Source organism: Triturus cristatus, chromosome 2_1 (genome assembly GCF_964204655.1).
Source record: "Triturus cristatus chromosome 2_1, aTriCri1.1, whole genome shotgun sequence".
NCBI lineage: Eukaryota > Metazoa > Chordata > Amphibia > Caudata > Salamandridae > Triturus > Triturus cristatus.
Genome location: NC_140581.1, coordinates 124,542,169 through 124,560,953, shown reverse-complemented (window position 1 = coordinate 124,560,953; position 18,785 = coordinate 124,542,169). Strand labels below are relative to the sequence as shown.

Below are 18,785 nucleotides of genomic sequence, written 5' to 3'. Positions count from 1 at the left end.
TAATAGTATTAACGGATGTTGAGTTAAAATATTTTTCAACGTTGCTACTCCATGATCTGGAATCCTGGTCGCATGACAATGGAAGAATCCCTCTAAATCAAACTGTCTTCCAAAGGGGCCAAGGTACTTTAACCACTCTTATGGCCCTGAGCCTAATCGGGAACAGAGCAAAAGCAACTAGGACTCCCCTTTTTCTGTGCTTTGTAGACTTCAAAGCAGCTTTTGATGGTGTCCCCCGGGACAAATTATGGGCAAAGCTTCAGCGATGGGGTATCCCATCGCACATCCTACAAGCAATTAGGCTGGTATATTCGGATACCTGGGTCAAGATTAAAATTGGAGATGGCTTGCGTGTATCAAGGAGGGTGCAAACCACTCTAGGTGTAAAACAGGGTTGTGTCCTAGCCCCCTTTCTCTTTAATTTGTTTTTGGCAGACCTATACACTGAGCTAGATGAACAGAAGGCTCATGCTGCGACCGTTGGAGGACAACAAATGTCACACATTCTCTACGCTGGCGATCTGGTGCTGTTCAGCCATTCTCAAATAGGACTTCAAAGGTTGCTTAACACTCTTGGAGCATACACCGAAAAGAATGGCCTGGAAATAAATTTTTCGGAAACAAGCGTGATGGTGTGCAATCATCCTTCTAAGATTAATCAAAAATGGTTTATCAAAGGAAACAAAATTGACGAGGTCAAACTCTATCCATACCTAGGAGTGAAAATAGATGTAAATGGCTCCTTTGTTTCCCAGAAGGCGGCGATAAGGTCGAAAGCACAGGCCCTCAATTATGGCTTTTCGTCACTGGCTAAATCTATCCAAGGCCACGATCTAAAGCCCATGGGTTCAGTTATGAAAGCCAAATTGTTGACAACTCTTGCTTACGGAACAGAGATTATGCTGGGCGAGGATGCTCTTATGTTAGAACAACTGATAAGAGCCTATAAGCAAATCTTTAAGCTCCCCAAGTCTGCCTCTCCTGCGCAAATCCGGCTTGAATTCCTGCTTACAAAACAGACACTTGCTAGATATGCAGCGTTTGTAAAGCTTTGTCATAACTTGCGAGCAGCAGCGGAAAACACCCTGGCTAATCTAGTCTGGACTGAAATTAACTTGCAACGGGTAAATGGTGCTCACAAGAAATACTTAGAAAACAGCATTAGGAGGCTCCAACTGGGTGAACTTTGGTCCTCTAATATCTCTGGGAAAACCATTAAGAATCTAATAAATAAATCAATTCAACTACAAAGTTGGGTGGCAGACAAAAAAATCATGTCGACGTCGCCATGGGTGGCTGGTGTTGAAATCGTACTCCACCCTAAGAGAATCAGCCCTGTTAGCCGCTCCCTTCCACCGGAAGATAAAACAGTCATTTCTAACGCAAAGATTCGGAGAAATACCCATGCTTGACCTTATGCCAAAATGGAGGATGTCCGGTCTAAGCAAAGATCGGTCCTGTCGTTTATGCCACCAAGGGAATGAAACATTGCTTCATATTGTTTGTATTTGTCCTGTTTTGATGGCTCAACATAGATTTCTTTTGAGGCAGGAGTTCCTTGAACGGGGAATTAGATCACTGGTGGAGTCTATGGACCCAAACAACATCATGCTGAACATTACGCTGATTCAGTTATTGAACATATTTAAGGAAATGATCGGCTAACAGGTTATGCGATGTGGATTTTGGAGGGGGTCCCTGAATGCAACTTTAAAACGTTATAACTCATAAAATGCTAACTTATTATGTACAGATAACTGTTAAGGACGGGCTGCTATGGATTGCACTAATCAGCTACTCCCTATCCCATTAGGTTCAGATAATTACTTTGTCTATTTTTGCATCGTTTAATGAGGGGAAGTCTTACACAAATGCACTTTAACTGCAGAGGCTGATAGTCCATCAGACCCTGTATTTATACCTGCCTCGGCCCTGCTTATATGAACTTTGATTTTATAGATCAATTTATTTACACGTCTTTTTTAGCGAACTGCATGGCAAACTTGTGTTTTTAGGTATTAGGGTAAAGATTAGCCCCTGTTTAGTTACTTGCATCCAATGTAGCTTTGTGCTTGGTATTCCTATTACAATACCTAGGATGGAAAGTTGAAGAAAGCAAAGGGCCTGTAGCGTGAGGAATGGTGGCTGTATTAGTTGTATGACAAATAGCCATTTTATCAATTTTTGTATGTATTTTTTAAATTGTGTGATTTTGTTTATGGTTTTAATTGACTAATAAGCATTTCTATTTCTTCAAACCTGAAAGCTGTAGCCAGGGTCACAAATGAATAATAAAAACTATTCAAGTAGACGCTGTCAATTTCACAAAGAAAGCATTTTAGGAACATCTAGCGTAAACACATTTCAGAAACTTATAAAGATGGAAATATCTTCTTGAAATCAATGAGACTAGAGATATCTAAAATAGAAAAATAAATGCCTGGTTACATTAAAGGTCACCTCAATTTTGGCAACAGTTAAGGAAAAGTGATTTTCTTTCAGAAAAAACTAAATTCAAAGGCTGTAAATCACAGCTGTTCAAGGTGACTATACTGACAAGATAACATTGAGGATGAAGTACAAGCAGTAAGTGAACTGCGGATAGTCTGCAACACACAATTGCAAGACGTGGTTATAGTCTCCTCTAAGACAGTGTAAGGTAAAAAAAAAACAATTTGCAGAACAAGACAGATTCCGGTGGGCATGAGATGAAATGCTTGGAAAAGAGGGGTCACCACACAAGGATGGTAAGGACATCTATACTTCTCATCTGGGTGTAAATTTAAAATTCTACATGTTTTAGGGGAATATGTTTGCATCAGACTTTGGGACATTAAATATATTTACTAAACATACATGCCAAACCCTAGCACTGTTTTTATTTACATTTCTTAGGGTTAAAAGATCAAAATGTTTGTTATGGAAAAGTGGTTTGGCATTTCAATCCATTTAGCATAAACATTCGTATTAGTAAATTATTGCTGCCACGGGTACACGATGAGCAAATGACACTTTGGCTTTTCTGGACATAAAAAAAATAATTACATATATTTTTCCATTTCAGGTGTATATATGTTGCCACATCTTACCTGCTGATTTGGGATAGTGTACTGCTGCTAATCTCACTGGACTGAGGAAGCGTGGATAGCGTTACAGTCGTCGGTGAGGTGTGTTGTGGCGCTGTTTGCAGAAGAGAGGTGGTAGTAGGCACTGAATTGGGTAACTGGCCTCCATTTGGCAAGGAAAGAGAACTGTCCGAATTTGACACTGGAACGAACGAAGTAGCTGTAAAAAAAAAATAAAAAAATGTTCCCTCTTAAGAATAGTGCGTCACAAAGTAGGGCTCCAGGTGGAATGCAACAATTCTTGAATACTTTAATCAGAGATTATTCTCTTAAATGGCTTGCCTGCTCAAAGTGAACAAGTTAAAAAAAGAATCATAAAAATCGTACAAAATCTACTGGGTTACAAAACTGAAATTGTCTAAAATCATATGGCCAGTAGAAAACCAAAAACAATGTTCCTGAAGAGTTGATTGTATACTCTTTACGAAAAGGAATATGCTACTTACCAGTATGCATCTGTTCTTGGCATGTAGAGCTGCAGATCTATACACTGTGCATAGATCGCCATCTGGTGTTGGGCCCGGATGTTTGCAGTTTGTTTTTCCTCTTGGAAAGTCTTTGGAAGTCACAAGGTTGGTGACTCCACCTTTGGTTCGTATTGCGCATGGGCTTCGGCTCCATCCTCAGATTGTTTTTCGCCAGCAGGGAAAGATGGAGCGTAGTAATAACAGTAAAGAAACCCATGTGTGTTGTATCTAAATAAGATAGACTGGAACGGATACCGGTAGCCGGGGAGGCGGGTGGGCGTGTATAGATCTGCAGCTCTACATGCCAAGAACAGATGCATACTGGTAAGTAGCATATTCCGTTCGAGGCATATGAGCTGCAGATTATATACTGTGCATAGACTATATAGCAGTACCCAACCCTAGCGACGACCACCGGCATCCATTGCAGTTGTTTGGAACAGTGTTTTTAGTACAGCCTGGCCCACACTAGCTTGTTGCTTGGTTTGCACATCTACACAGTAATGTTTTGTGAAAGTGTGCGGTGTTGACCATGTCGCTGCTTTGCAGATGTCATCTAATGGTATGTTCCTTAGAAAAGCCATAGAAGCCCCTATCTTCCTTGTAGAGTGGGCTTTAGGGGGAACAGATAGCGTTCGTTTTGCTTTGTGGTAGCAAATCTGTATGCATTTTACAATCCACCTAGCTATCCCTGATTTAGAAATAGGGTTGCCTTTATGTGGTGGAGAGAAAGAGACAAATAGCTGTTTGGTTTTTCTGAAAGGTTGTGTTCTTTGGATGTAGTAAAGTAAGGCCCTTTTAACATCAAGTGTATGTAGAGCCCTTTCCGCAACAGATTGAGGTTGCGAGAAAAAAAACGGTAATTCCACCGATTGATTAAGATGGAAGGGGTGTAAAGCCCTTTCCGCAACGGTTTGAGGTTGTGAGAAAAAGACTGGTAATTCTACCGACTGGTTTAGATGGAAGGGAGAAATGACTTTGGGTAGGAATTTTGGGTTGGTGCGGAGTATAACCTTGTTCTGATGCATTTGGAGAAAAGGTTCCTGTATACTGAGTGCTTGTATTTCACTAACGCTTCTAAGGGAAGTGATGGCCACTAGAAAAGCGGTTTTCCATGTGAGAAATTGCAGCTCACATTTATGTAATGGTTCGAAAGGGGGTCCCATTAGCCTTGTGAGAACTATATTCAAGTTCCAGACAGATGAGGGTGGTACTCTGGGTGGAATTACTCTTTTGAGGCCTTCCATAAAGGCTTTGATGGCAGGCACCCTGAAAAGTGATAGGTGCTGCCTGTTTTGTAAGTAAGCAGCAATTGCTGCGAGGTGTAACCAAATGGATGTATATGCTAGGTTACACCTTTGTAGATGGAGCAAGTAACATATGATGTGCTGTATGGACACATTTAGAGGGTTGATTGTGTTGTTATGGCAGTAAACAACAAATCTTTTCCACTTTGCAGCATAGCATGCCCTAGTAGTAGGGCGTCTAGCTTCTCTGATGATATTCATGCAATCAGGGGGAAGGTTAAGGTCTCCGAATTCTAGGACCTCAGGAGCCAGATCGCAAGGTTGAGCTGAGCTGGGTCCGGGTGCCTGATCTCTCCATGGTTCTGGGTCAGGAGGCATGGCGAGAGGTGTAACTTTTGGTGTGGTACTACCGAGAGTTCCAGTAGTGTGGTGTACCACGGTTGTCTGGCCCATGTTGGAGCTACCAGGATGAGCGTGAGGGAATGCTGTTGTAGCTTTCGCACCACTAATGGAATTAGTGGGAGAGGTGGAAAAGCGTATGCAAATTTGTCTGACCAGTTCATCCATATCGCATTGCCTTTGGACAATGGGTGTGGATATCTGGCAGCGAAGCTTGGGCATTTTTTGTTTTCGTGGGTAGCAAAGAGGTCTATCTGAGGATGCCCCCACTTCTGAAAGAACGGGTGAAGAACCTGTGGGTGAAGTTCCCATTTGTGGATCTGTTGCGTTTGTCTGCTGAGCAGATCTGCCACGGTGTTTTGGACTCCTGGGACGTGTTGGGCCAGGAGAAATATTTTCTGCGGAATTGCCCATCTCCATATGCTCTGTGCTAATTGAGAGAGCTGTGGAGTGTGTGTGCCCCCCTGTTTTTGAATGTAGTACATGGCAGTCATGTTGTCTGTGCGAATGAGGACTGCCTTGCCTGAAATCTGCGTCTGGAAGGATTTTAGGGCTAGAAAGATTGCCAGTAACTCCAAATGGTTGATGTGGAGTAACTTCTGTTGCTGCGTCCATGTGCCCTGTACTGTGAGATGTAACAGATGAGCTCCCCAGCCAGAGAGCGATGCGTCTGTTAGGATTATTTGTGGAACCGGGTCCAGGAACGGTCGACCTTTGGAAAGGTTTGTGGTGTTCCACCACTGCAGAGAGCGATGGGTGCGACCGTCCACCAACACCAGATCTGTCAGTTGCCCCTGGGCCTGGTTCCACTGGCGCGCTAAGCACTCTTGGAGTGGACGCATGTGGAGTCTTGCATGAGGCACTATGAAAATGCAAGAGGCCATTATCCCTATCAGTTGCATAAACACTCTTGCTGGGAGAGAGTGTTGAAGTATTAATTTTTGACGCTAAGCCTGTATGTTCGCAATCCTGGCAGGATTGGGATAGGCTATGGCTTTTGAGGTGTCTATGGTGGCACCGAGATATTGTTTTGTGTGTGATGGTATCAGGTGGGACTTTTGGTGGTTCACCGTGAAACCTAGCTGGTGAAGTAGTTGGGTTGTAGCGACGGTGTGGTGCACACATTAGTTGTAGGACGTGGCTTTTATTAGCCAGTCGTCCAAATATGGGAAGACGTGAATGTGCTGTCTTCTGAGGTGTGCCGCCACTACTGCTAGGCACTTGGTGAATACCCTTGGTGCTGTTGTGACCCCGAACGGGAGCACCTTGAACTGGTAGTGTTGCCAGTCAACTACAAATCTGAGGTACTTTCTGTGAGCATGGTGTACTGGGATGTGAAAGTATGCGTCTTTCAAGTCCAGTGTGGTGAGAAAATCGTTTTGGGAGAGGAGTGGAAGAACCTGTTGAAGGGTTATCATGTGAAAATGGTCTGAATGTATGTAAGTGTTTAGAGGTCTGAGATCTAGAATAGGTCGTAGAGTCTCGTCTCTTTTTGGAATCAGAAAGTACAGGGAGTAAACCCCTAAATTTTGCTGATTGATGGGGACTTGCTCTATGGCTTGTTTTTGCAGGAGGGAGATTACCTCCTGTTTTAGTAACGTGGCATGTTCTTGTGACATTGGGCGTTGCCTGGGTGGAATGTTTGGGGGGGTAGATGTTAATTCTAGGCAGTACCCTGAATGAATAATTTGGGTCACCCATCTGTCTGAGGTGATGGTCTCCCAGACGTGAAGGAAATTTTGTATTCTGCCCCCGACCGGAGTGGGATGGTCTGGAGGGAGCGGGGGAGTCATTGGGTAGGCGGTGTGGCAGAGCGGGCGGTATTTGTTTTGCCTCTGCCTTTATTATTATTTCCTCTGTAGCCACCTCTTTGATAACCCCTTGTGAAGGTGGACTGAGGAGGGGATTTGTAGGACGTGGATGCGCTATCTGAGGAGTAGCCTCTACCCGTGCCCTGAAAGGAAGAGCGGCGAAAGGAGAGCCTAGGAGTGTGTGACTGTAGGGCTCCCATGGATTTCGCCGTATCAGTGTCTTTCTTCATCTTCTCGAGGGCTTCATCAACTTTTGGACCAAATAAATGTTGTTGATCAAATGGGTGGTGTAAGAAGTTGGCCTGATGTATGATGTCACTAGTTCTAGTGTACACCTTATATCAGTCCAAACAACCCTTATGGTGATTGGTTGTAAAGTCAACCTTATAGACCAGCTATCCTAGTGGTAGCATGGACAAGAGCAGTCTTAGGCTAAACTCTGAATGGCATGTGAAGCCAGCTGTTATACCATTTGTAACCCCTTGAATACCAAATGAAAGGACACCACAACAGATATATATATAAAATAAAGTGTATTTATTCTAGTCAAACCCTCAGCACTCTTTATGAGATTCGAGGTAAGTACAACACAGTCTTATTCAAGCATACATTAAGTCACACAGGTAAGTAATACAGTTAGGCCCTAGGGGCCACGCAAACCATATACTAAGTAAGTGGTATAAGGACCACTGTCACGTAAATAGGATAGGCCTAGGCAATCGGAATCGCTGGGGCTACACTATACTACCAAAGGTTAGGAAGTGGGAGGCCCACGGGATACAGGTGCAGAGTGGAAACACTTGCGCGTAATGCGTATAATCGATAGAAATAGTACAGTTTAGGATTAATAAGATTTAGGACACTTCTGGAGTAACTAGGAAGTCGAGACTTGAGAACTAGACACTAGGATAGTCAATACCCTGATGAACACCGGAGTACCCAAGTTACCTAGCCCACGGGCTGCGGGTGCATAGGTGTGAAGTTGCGTCAGGTTTCGTCATCGACTCCTATGGATGCCTGAAGGAAAGATGCTGACAGGCAGTCAGTGAAGAGTGTCCGGTGGATCCCAAGGCTGGGATCAAGAAGGAAGGATACATGCAAGCAGAGGGGACAGAGTCTGGGTCACTAGCCAGTGACCACGTGGAGCCAGGAAGGAACCAGGCGATGTCGGGAGTTTGCAGGTGAAGAGGTGAAGCTTGTCGCAGCAGCCACGGGTACCAGGAGACGTCGAGGACGACCAGGACCAGGAGGTGAGCTGTCCCACGAAGGCACTTGCTGTCGGCGGCTTCGAAGTCGAACTAGGACTCACCAAGCCTTGGCAAGCGGAACCCACGAAGAATGGAGGACTTGCTTCTGGTGCAGACCAGGAAGGTCTGGGGTGCTTCTCTTTCGCAGAGGAGCAGGAGCCAGTCTGGAGGAGCCAAACCAGCAGAGGAAAGTTAAAGGTGTGTCGTCACGGAGGTTACTAGCCAACGGGCAAGTAACCAGACAGACGCAAGCAGGAAAATGCAGAAGGGCCCCACGCAGGACTCGTGGAGTGTGGGGGGCTGATCTTCGGTGCAGATGGTGCTTGGGGTTGGGGCTTCTCAATCCACGGTGCACAACTTCGAGGGTGCCTCAGAAGCTGCGCTGAAAGATACTAGCCACTTTTCCCAGGTAGCCGGTCCCACGTCTCTCGTCGCCTCCACGGATCTCAGCTCGGCTGTGGATGTGGATCAAGGTCGGAGAAGTCTGGAAGTCAAGGCTCTGGTCGTGCTCTGCAGACGGTCCCTCGTAGAACTTCAGCAAAGTAAAGGGTAAGTCTCTTGATGGTCCCTGTTTGCACAGGGTGACCACTCCTTGGCCACAAGGGAGATTCTTCAGTCTTCTTCTTTCGTCGAAGGTCCAGAGTTTCTGTTCAAGTTGCAGGTTCAGGATAATCTAATCTCCTGGGGCCCAGCTACCACTCTTATACTAATCTGGGGGGCTGGGTTGCCTGCTAGGTCACGCCTTATGGGTGGGACCTGGGAAGGGGGTGGTTACACCCCCTTCCCTTTGTCCATTTTCGCGCCAGGACTGGGGCTGGAGTGCCCCAGCACCGGTTTGAACTGGACTATGCATGGGACACCTTGTGTGCCCAAGGCAGTGTCTAGTTTCTTTCATCCCTCCCTGCCCCAATACACTAAGGCCTGTCTGGGGTGGTGCTCGCACCTCCCAAGGCAGGAAACCTATTGTCCAAGCCTCCCGTGCCGGGATCGCTCCCAGCAGCAGGAGGTCAGACTTGTGTGTCGTGGCAGCAGCATCCATTTTGTGATGCTGGGGCTCTGGTTAACTTTAACCGGGTAAGTAGGTTTCAACATGTCTTCTCCCTCTAGAAGGGAGGGATAATATCCTCATCCCCAGAAATGGTGTGGGGGTAGTATTCCAAAGTGTTAGACACCTTACACGACATGTTTTGATAAAGCCAAACCATAGTTACCATAACCGTTTAAGATTATAAGGCACTTTAAGAGTATATGGTAGGCTATATCATAGAACAGCTATAAGGACATGGTTCCGAAAGCTGCAGACCGGCTCAGCTCATGCTAGAGCACCATCTCACATGTTACCAAGCACTCTGCCTCCAGGATTGTTAAGGCCTGCCATAGGAGTGGCTGATAGGTACACATGTGTCTATATATAAGGTAGGTATAGGAATACTACACCTAAGCAAGGAGTGATTACACGACCTTGCCCCAGCTGAGTGATCTGCCAGTTGTGTCATAATGGAAGGCCAGGCCAGAGGTGGCATAATACATACTGCAGCCCCTGGTAGGCCTAGGGTACACCTATGCCCTGGGTACCTAAGGTACACTGTACAGGGGCCAATAAGGTGATCCTAGCCAATTGGGTTATGCACCTAAAGTACATAGTATTAATTTAGAGAGAGAACAGCAGGAATGTGGGTCTGATTAGCAGGCCCACAGCCACATCCAAGTCGAAAACCAGTAAAGCAAAAGCAAAAAGTGGGGGTGAACATAGAAAGCAGACCCTACTCTCCTACAGGTGGTTGAAACCTCAGGTTTAAAACCTGAAACTCTTAGCCAGGCGTGGCGACGGAGGAGGACGCTGGTGTTTATGGCTCTGGAGGCTGTATCTGCTGCATCTAGGGCACAGCGTATAGAGGTATTAGTTATAGTTTTCCCCTCTTGGATTAATTCATTAGCCCGATTTCTGTATTTTTCCAGGGAGATGGTGCATGATGGTTTCTAGCTCATCATAATGCACTCTGTCGTATCTGGCCAATAGCGCTTGAGTGTTGGCGATACGCCATATATTGGCGGCTTGTGACGCAGTGCGCTTCCCTGACGCGTCTAGGAGCTTGGACTCTGTCAGGTGGTGGTGCTTCGCCTGACACCTGAGAATTCGATCTCTTCCTAGCTGTAGATACCACTAAGGAATCCAGTGGTGCAGGGCCTTTAATGTATGCAGGATCTGTGGGGGCGGCTTTATATTTTTTCTCTATACGTGGGTTTAGGACCCTAGCTCTGACTGGGTCTTTAAAAACCTCTGGTGCATGTTTGATTACTCCTTTTAGCATAGGTAGTATAGCAGTAGACCTATGTGCAGTATCGAAGATGTCTAGAAGAAAATCTTCCTCCACTGGGTCAGTATGTAGCTCTACCCCGTGGTAATGTGCCGCCCTCTGTAGTAGGTGGTGAAAACCTAACGAGTCTTCTGGTGGGGATGGCCTAGATGGGTAAAGGTCATCCTGTGGGACATCTGGGATGTCCGGATTGTTATAGTCATCCCATGGGTCTGGGGATCCAGTAAGGGTGGGGTCTTGTGGCACATCTGCTAGATCGTAGTAAGGGTCCCCTTGATCATCATGGTCTGGAGACAGGGTCGGAGAGCGATGAGGCAGGAGAGGAGAAGGTGGAGGTGGGGAGGGTGGAAGGGGTGGAGGAGGTGGGGAAGGCACTCTGAAAGGGGAGGTAGCAGTGTCCTTCCTCTTTGCAGGTGGAGCTCGTTTGTCCAAATGTCTCTTTTTTGAAGACAGAGTCAAATGTCCAGTTTTTGGATCCTTGTTAAGTGTCTTTTGCAGAGGATCCGGTGTGAACAGTTCGTGCGACACTGGTTGTTCGGTCGGCGCCGAGGTTTTCGGGGCCGACCGCTTTTTAGGTTTGTCTGTGCCGTGCTTTTTTGGGACCTCCGATTTTTTGTTTGGTGCCGAGAGAGGCTTCGGCACGGGAGTGTCGGCGCGGAGGGCCTTATGATGTTTGGTCGGCACCGGGAGGGCGGGTTTCGACACCGAGGGCTTTGGTGCTAACCTCGGTGTGGAGGTGGAGGCCGATTTTTTCTTCGTGCCGAAGGGTATTTTTCGGCACCGCTGGTAGGCTGGCTCGAGCCCGAGCTGCCGGAAGGCTTAATAGGCTTCTTTTCCGGGCCCGAAGGTGGGGTGTTAGAAGCAGTGTCCTTGGTCTTGCCTAGGCTCGAAGGCGAAGGCGTGACCGAAGCCTTTTTGGGTATCGGCGCGGGTATGGGAGGCGGTATAGTACTGACGACCCTCTGCGCCGGGGTGATGTCCTCCACATCTGAGTCGTCGGCCTCGGAAGCACTGACGAGGTCGTCGTTATCTTCTTCGATGTGCTGCTGTCCCGGAGCTTCGACGACGTCCCCGAAGATGTCGACTGGAGCGGAGGTCGAGGAGTGCGCCATGTTGCGTCTGGCCCTTCGATCTCGAATAGTCTTTTTCGACCTAAAAGACTTGCAGGCGGGACAGTCTCGAGCCTCGTGTTCAGAGGAGAGGCAGAGGTTGCACACCTCATGAAGATCGGTGTGGAGGAATTTGGACCCCCATCGAGGGCACTTCTTGAAGGGAGTTCTTTCCATCAGCCGAGACCAGAGCCGGGATAGGCCCGAAGGCCGTCGTCGACGACTGGAATCGAAGAAGTGTCGAAGAGAAGGTGATTAAGATGACTTGTTATCTGAAGAATCTCGATGAGCGAGGATTTTGCGTCGATCGTTGAACTGGAAAAGTTCGGAACCGGAGCGCGAAGTATTACATCCGAGCCCGATGGCGGAAAAAAACAATCTGAGGATGGAGCCGAAGCCCATGCGCAATACGAACCAAAGGAGGAGTCACCAACCTCGTGACTTCCAAAGACTTTCCAAGAAGAAAAACAAACTGCAAACATCCGGGCCCAACACCAGATGGCGATCTATGCACAGTGTATAATCTGCAGCTCATATGCCTCGAACCTGATGTTTCATTTATTGGTCTATGGTAGTCAATATATTTTTTGAAGTTTTTGTATCTTAAGTATTTCTGTAAAAAATGCTTTGCTTGGCAGCACTGCAGTAAGTTACGTTATAGGCAGTAGAATGGCTGTATTATTTCACACATTTACTATTTAAATACACATTAAATCATTTGACAAGAATCACATAGGCTAACGTCAGGATTTAACCCAAAGTTGAGTCACAATAAACAAGTTACTTAGCTTCGGTAGCATATTATCTGGTAGAGACAATCTAGGTGCAAATTCCTTATGTTTGAATTTCCCAGCCATCAGGCTGGATCCAGAAACTTTTGATCGAGCAATACCTCTTGCGCGCCATCGGGTGGTACTTTTCGGCTCCGTGTGAAGTCATCGGCGTCGTTCGCGTCAGTTATGTCGCAGTCACCAATATAGGTGCCGCCCAGGCACACGGAAGTCAGTATTTTTTTTCCCCAACACCAGAAGTGCAGAGCCACAAAGTAACTGACAAAAAAGTGTGCAAAACTAGGGCCCTGAAAAGGGGAGTAATCCTAGCATACCAAAATCAGTCCACAAAGTGGGGAAACATGGGTGTACCTGTGAAGAATCTGCAGCTAGATAAAGTCTCTACCAGATAAAGAGCCACCGAAAGTAAGTATCTTGTTCATATGATAGAGGCTTCTAGCTGCAGATTCCTTACCTTTGAATTAGATACCCAAGCCATACCCTCCCGGTGGTGGGTTGAGGACCAATTCCTCACACTAAGAAGTCCTGCAGGACCGAACAAGCAAAATGCCCGTTCCAGCAGACCTGACAGTCCAGGCAGTAATGCTTGGCAAACATGTGCAAAGTTGACCACGTTGCTGCCTGATAGATGTCCAACACTGGAACACCCTGAGCCAAGGCTATAGTCACAGCCTTTCCCCTGGTGGAATGGGCTCTTAACTGAGGGGGCCGCTTCTTAGCTAGGGCATAGAAGATTTTAATGCAGAGAACGACCCAGCGAGAAATGGTCCATTTCTGCACTTCTTAGCTCCAACGTACAATACAAAAAGTAAGTTGTCCACCCGGAACTCTTTTGTGCAGTCAACGCTCTTTTTGTGGAGGTGCTCCTCTTCCTTAGAGGGATGCGGGAGAACAAAGAAGGTGGGCAGAGTGATAGACTGACCCAGATTAAATGGGGTCACCACCTTCGGCAAGAATGAAGCACCACTTTATCTGCAAAGGACATCATGTAGGGAGGCGTACAAGATAGTGCCTGCAACTCACTCACCTTCCAGGCAGATTTTATCGCCACCAGAAAGACTGTCTTGATGGTGAGCAGCCGGAGGAGACAGTTGTGTAAAGGTCCTAAGGGAGCACACACAAAAAAATTAGGGCCATATTAAGGTCCCACTGCGGCATGACAGAGGGCGTGGGCAGAAACATGTGCGCAAGCCCCTTCAAAAACCTATTTACAATTGGAGACCTAAAGAGAGAGGGATGGTTTGGCAGCTGCAAAAACCAGATAGAGCAGAAAGATAACCTTTGAGAGTACCCAACACTGAGCCCTGCTGGGGAAGGGTAAAAATAAAAAGAACAGCAGAAAGAGGGTCAATAGACCTTTCTGAACAGTATAATACACATTTCTGCCAACTGCAGGCGTATACAGTCTTAGTGGAGGACCACATGGCTGACAAAATAATGTTGCGTACTTCGGGAGGAAGGTCAAAAGCCATCAACTGACGCCCCTCAATCTTCACGTATGGAGGCGAAGACTTGACAGGTTCGGGTGCAGAACCCTCCCTTGCTGCTGCGACAGAAGATCCTCCCGGAGGGGTCGCCTAATCGGAGGATAGATGCTCATTTTCAGAAGCTCTGGATACCAGACTCTCCATGCCCTATTTTGTCAAAAATTATTGTGGCATTTCTACAGGACCTAAAACTACTAACTACTCAAAAAGAAAAGTGGTACATATCTATATAGTAGAGTCCGTTCGTCATCCTTTTCTAATTACACCATGCGCAGTCACAGTCTCTCACCTTTATGGGGTGATTATTGAGGCCATTTTTTAAGCCCATTAGTCCCCAAGGGGGGCAGAAACCACTAGACACCAGGGTTTTTTTTAAAAATGTTGTTGGGGAGCGACTGCTTTGGTAAGTGTTGCTCACCTTTACGGAGTGAATATTGTGGCTGTTTCTTCCAACTTAAGGGGCCGATTGGCCATATGTTTTTAAGCCCATTGGTCCTCAAGGGGGGCAGCAGCCAGTAGACACCAGGATTTTTTAAGTGTTGGATAGTGGCTCCTTGGGCAAGAGCCGCTCCCCTTTTCCGGGGGTGAATATTGTGGCCGTTTCTGCTCGCCTTGGGGGAAGATATGCCTTATGGTTTTAAGCCCACCTGCCCGCCCCTCTTTGCCCTCCAGCTTGGCTGGTGGATTGTGTATGGACTGGTGCATTATTTGTATATGTGATTGTGATGTTTTATTTCTTCTTTTTTATTCTAGTGCAAAGCTTTTGAGTCTTGTTTGCGGGTTCGACAGTGGTTGATCTGCAGGTTGCGTAGTTTTTTTTTTGTTTTAACTAAAAAATGATTATTATTGTCATGCATGAATGAATTTGAGTAAGTCGTGTTATAATAGCAGCATATTTAGTTTGTGTTCTTAGCGTGCAATTCTTTGTGATGTGTTTTGTATTGTCTTATGTGTAATATTCTTTTATTTTTTAGGGGGATATTGTTGGTCCTTGCTGTGTCTGTGCAGAGTAGGTGGGGGTGAGTCTAGCTGCTCCTGACAAATGAGTGGTATCAATTCGGAGTATATAGGTGTGATAAAGCCACATTTTGTTCATTACTTATTTTACAAAGTGGTTGTTGTTGACTTGTCTAACCAGTTACCTTTATTAGTAAGGATTATGGCTAGCCACAGAATTACTGCTTAGCAGGTGGTTGGTATGCTTTTAAATCTTTCTCTGACCAGGATTATGAGACTGACAGTGTGTCTGAGGGAGGGGATGAAGTGCAAGATTCTTGCCAGGAGTTTTCTGTCCACGAGGAATCATCTGATGATGAAACTACTCTCAGTGCGGATGAAGCTACTCTCAATGTGGATGAAGTGCCCGTTTTAGAGGAGGACACTGCTGTGTCGATAGTGCAGCTGAAAGGCTTCCCATTGGAAAGTGCTGGACAATGGGTTGATCCATACATGGTGCAACTGGTGTTGCCTGCCTTTAGTGGTGATGTAGGTTGTAGAGTGAAATTCTTTTGCGTATATTAACAAGTTACTTATCTTCGGTAATGATACATCTGTTAGAGACATATATTAGTTATGGATTCCTCACCTTAGAATTACCCCTAGGCGTCAGACTGGATCCAAAGAATTTTTTCCTCAGCTGTAACTCTGCGAATCAATAGGTGGTGTCGCGACTCACGGTATCTACTTAGACGCCGCCCTCGAGCACTGACATCAGTTCTTTGCACGACATTCCAACTACAAGAGCAGAGCCATGCAAGACACTGACCACTGGTGCACGAAAACCAGGGCCCTGAAAGGGAGTCTCTCACCCGAGAAGTCACTTCGCAGAACAGGGAGGATGGGTGGGGTGGTGAGGAATCCATAATTAATCTATGTCTCTTACAGATATATCGTTACCGAAGGCAAGTAACTTGTTCATCTGAAAGAGGCAATTAGGTATGGATTCCTCACCTTAGAATAGATACCCAAGCAATACCAACCCTGGTGGTGGGTCTGCAAACCAAGTTCACACCACAAAGTCCTGGAGAACTGATCGGCCGGAAAAGCAGTCTCTCCGGACTTGGCTGTCCAGGCAGTAGTGTTTGGTAAACGTGTGCAGTGAAGCCCAAGCAGCTGCCGGCAGATGTCAAGAAGGGGGACTCCATATCCCAAAGGAGTAGTGGCTGCAGTCACCCTGGTGGAATCGGCACGCAACCCCACAGGAGGTTACTTTTTCGCGACGGAAAAGCAGATCTGGATGTAAAGAACGACCCATCTGGAGATGGTTCGTTTATGCACGGCCCGACCTTTCTTGGCGCCCACATAGCCAACAAAGAGCTGGTCATCCACCCGGAATTGTTTTGTGCGATCCAGATAGCCCGAAAGCACACATTTTAAATCCAGGCGAGGGAACCGCTCTTCCTCTATATGGTTTAAATCGTTTTTATTGAATATGATGCCAGCGATAACAGTACACCCACCTACAACCACCAGCTGGCGAGGAGCATTGTCAACTTTCAACATTTTTAAAGAAAGGAGAGGGGAAAGAGTAAAGGAAGACAGAAGGGAAACTTAGAAGAGTAGGAGAGAGAAGAGACAGGCTTCCACTCGCAGCTTGAGATAATATGACTTGGTAGGGATCTAGGAAGGGTCGCCTCTGGGAGAGTTGGCGTGTCTGTGGGAAGGGGGGGGGGGGGGGGGTGGGGGCGGTTGGGAGGGAGTAAAAGTAGGAAATCGCAGGACCCGTAAGTACCGAGGGCAAGTAAGCTCCCCAAACTCAGAGGATAGGTATGCCACTGTGGACCCCCAGGTCTTATCAAATTTGGGCACTGTGCGATTAATTCTCACAGTGATTCTCTCCATCCCTACCACCTCCCACAGCCAGTCTAATTTAGTCAGGATGTCGACCGTGCCCCATTCTGCTAGGAGAACCTGTTTAGCTGCTCCTAGAGCCAGAGTGATTGCCCTACCCCTGCAGGACTGGAGAGGGTATGTGAGAGGGTTGGAAAGTCCCAGCAGAATGTAGCTAGGAAATCTGGGGAGTTCGGTCTGATATATGTGGTCAACCAAGGGCAATATCGATTCCCAGTATGCCTGTATCTTAGGGCAGTGCCATAGGATGTGGGATAGTGTGCCCTTCTGTCCGCATTGCGCCAACAAAGATCTCTGCTGCGCGGCCTCCACTGGGCAACACGTGCCGGGGTATAGTACCAATAGTGCGCCATTTTTAGAAAAGAGATAGCAACGGGCGGGTTAAAAAAAGGAGCACGTCGTCTGCACCGTAGGGAGCTGGCGGATCCTTTCGGCAAACGGCTCCATATAAAGCGCTAAGAGGAGAGGGGAAGGGGACACCCCTGCCTCGTGCCGCGCCCCATCTGGAAAGGATGGGAAACCACCCCATTAACCCGGATGCGGGCCGGAGGGCCATGATAGACACTTTTCACCCAATTCCTGAATCTCTCCCCTAGTCCAAATCGACAGAGGACCTGTTGCAAATAAGGCCAATGGACTTGGTTGAATGCCTTCTCAGCATTCACAGATCGGAGTATCGCCGGGGTCTGGGTGCGTGGGGTCTTGTCCAGTAGGTGACATAGCCAACAAGTCCGATCTCCGCAGTTGTGGTCCGGGATGAAGCCCGACTTGTCCGGGTCCACCAGGCCTTGCATATGGGAGGGTGAGTCGGGACACCAAAATGCTAGTGAAGATCTTCAGGTCCACGTTAAGCAAAGAGATGAGGCAGTATGAGGCACACTCTCCAGGGTCCTTTCCCGGCTTGGGAAGGACCACTACCGTTGTCCGTGAATACCTGCACTACTCTTACTCGGACAGAGGGAAGAAATACTTTAAGTGCAAGACGAATCGCCCGATGCTCCAAAAGGTTGATATGGAGCCCGGACTCCGACGGAAACCGGAGGCCTCTGATCTCTACCTCTCCCACGTGGCTGCCCCACCCCAGCAGTGATGCATCTGTCACCACTGTGAATTCCAGTTGGGGAAGGAAGAGGGATCTACCGTTGACTCAATCTCGGTGCGTTATCCTCCACTGCAACTGTTGTGCAGTGCCCTCCGAGATCTGGGCGCAATCGGAAAGATTCCCCTGATGCTGTGCCCACTGGAACTTTAGGTCCCACTGCAGATTCCGCATATGCCACTTGGCATAGTCCACCAGCAGGATGCAGGAGGCCATGAGTCTCAGTAGCCTCAGGATAATTCTGACCGAAACCCGGGATAGAGGCTGAAAGATTGGAATCATAGACCGAATATCCCAGACTTGCTGCTCGGGAGGATAAACCCAAAACTGCCCTGTGTCCAGAACCGCTCAGATGAAAAGGAGCTTCTGAGGGGGATCAGGTATGACTTCGGCACATTGATGGTGTACCTAAGCAAATGCAGAAGGTCAGCAGTAGTCTGGAGGTGGGTGACGACAGCCTGGGGCGAGCACGCCTTCAAAAGCCAGTCATCGAGATAGGGGAAGACTTGAACCTGTGATCTGTGCAGATGAGGTGCGACCACCGTCATAGATTAATATCAAAAAGGGGGAACAGTTCCTCTCTATGGGCCTGGGTAGAGGGTTATAATGACCTACTACACTATTACAAATGGTATCCGGGGGGATCTGCAAATCCAGATCGTAATGCCCTCACACACCTGTTAGGGTGTCATGCTTCATCATTGGGCGCTCCTCGTCGGACCGGCGCTGCAATGTCCGACGGGCCTGGTGGCATCTTTATCGGAGGTCTTTTGATCTGTGAACGCCGTATGGTGAGTGCGGTGTGTGGGGCTATAAGAAAAACATTGTTTGGTGA

General features: G+C 47.2%; 1 protein-coding gene across 6 annotated transcripts in view; it reads right to left on the bottom strand.

Annotated features, from left to right (window-relative positions):
* The window catches only part of UBAP2 (ubiquitin associated protein 2), a 1,669,217-nt gene that overhangs the window by 570,422 nt on the left and 1,080,010 nt on the right, over positions 1 to 18,785 (bottom strand). For all 6 annotated transcript variants that reach the window (XM_085628825.1, XM_085628795.1, XM_085628777.1 and 3 more), the window contains exon 17: positions 3,090 to 3,285. In XM_085628825.1, the coding sequence (XP_085484951.1) occupies positions 3,090 to 3,285 (196 nt within the window). The remainder of the gene's footprint in view (positions 1 to 3,089; positions 3,286 to 18,785) is intronic.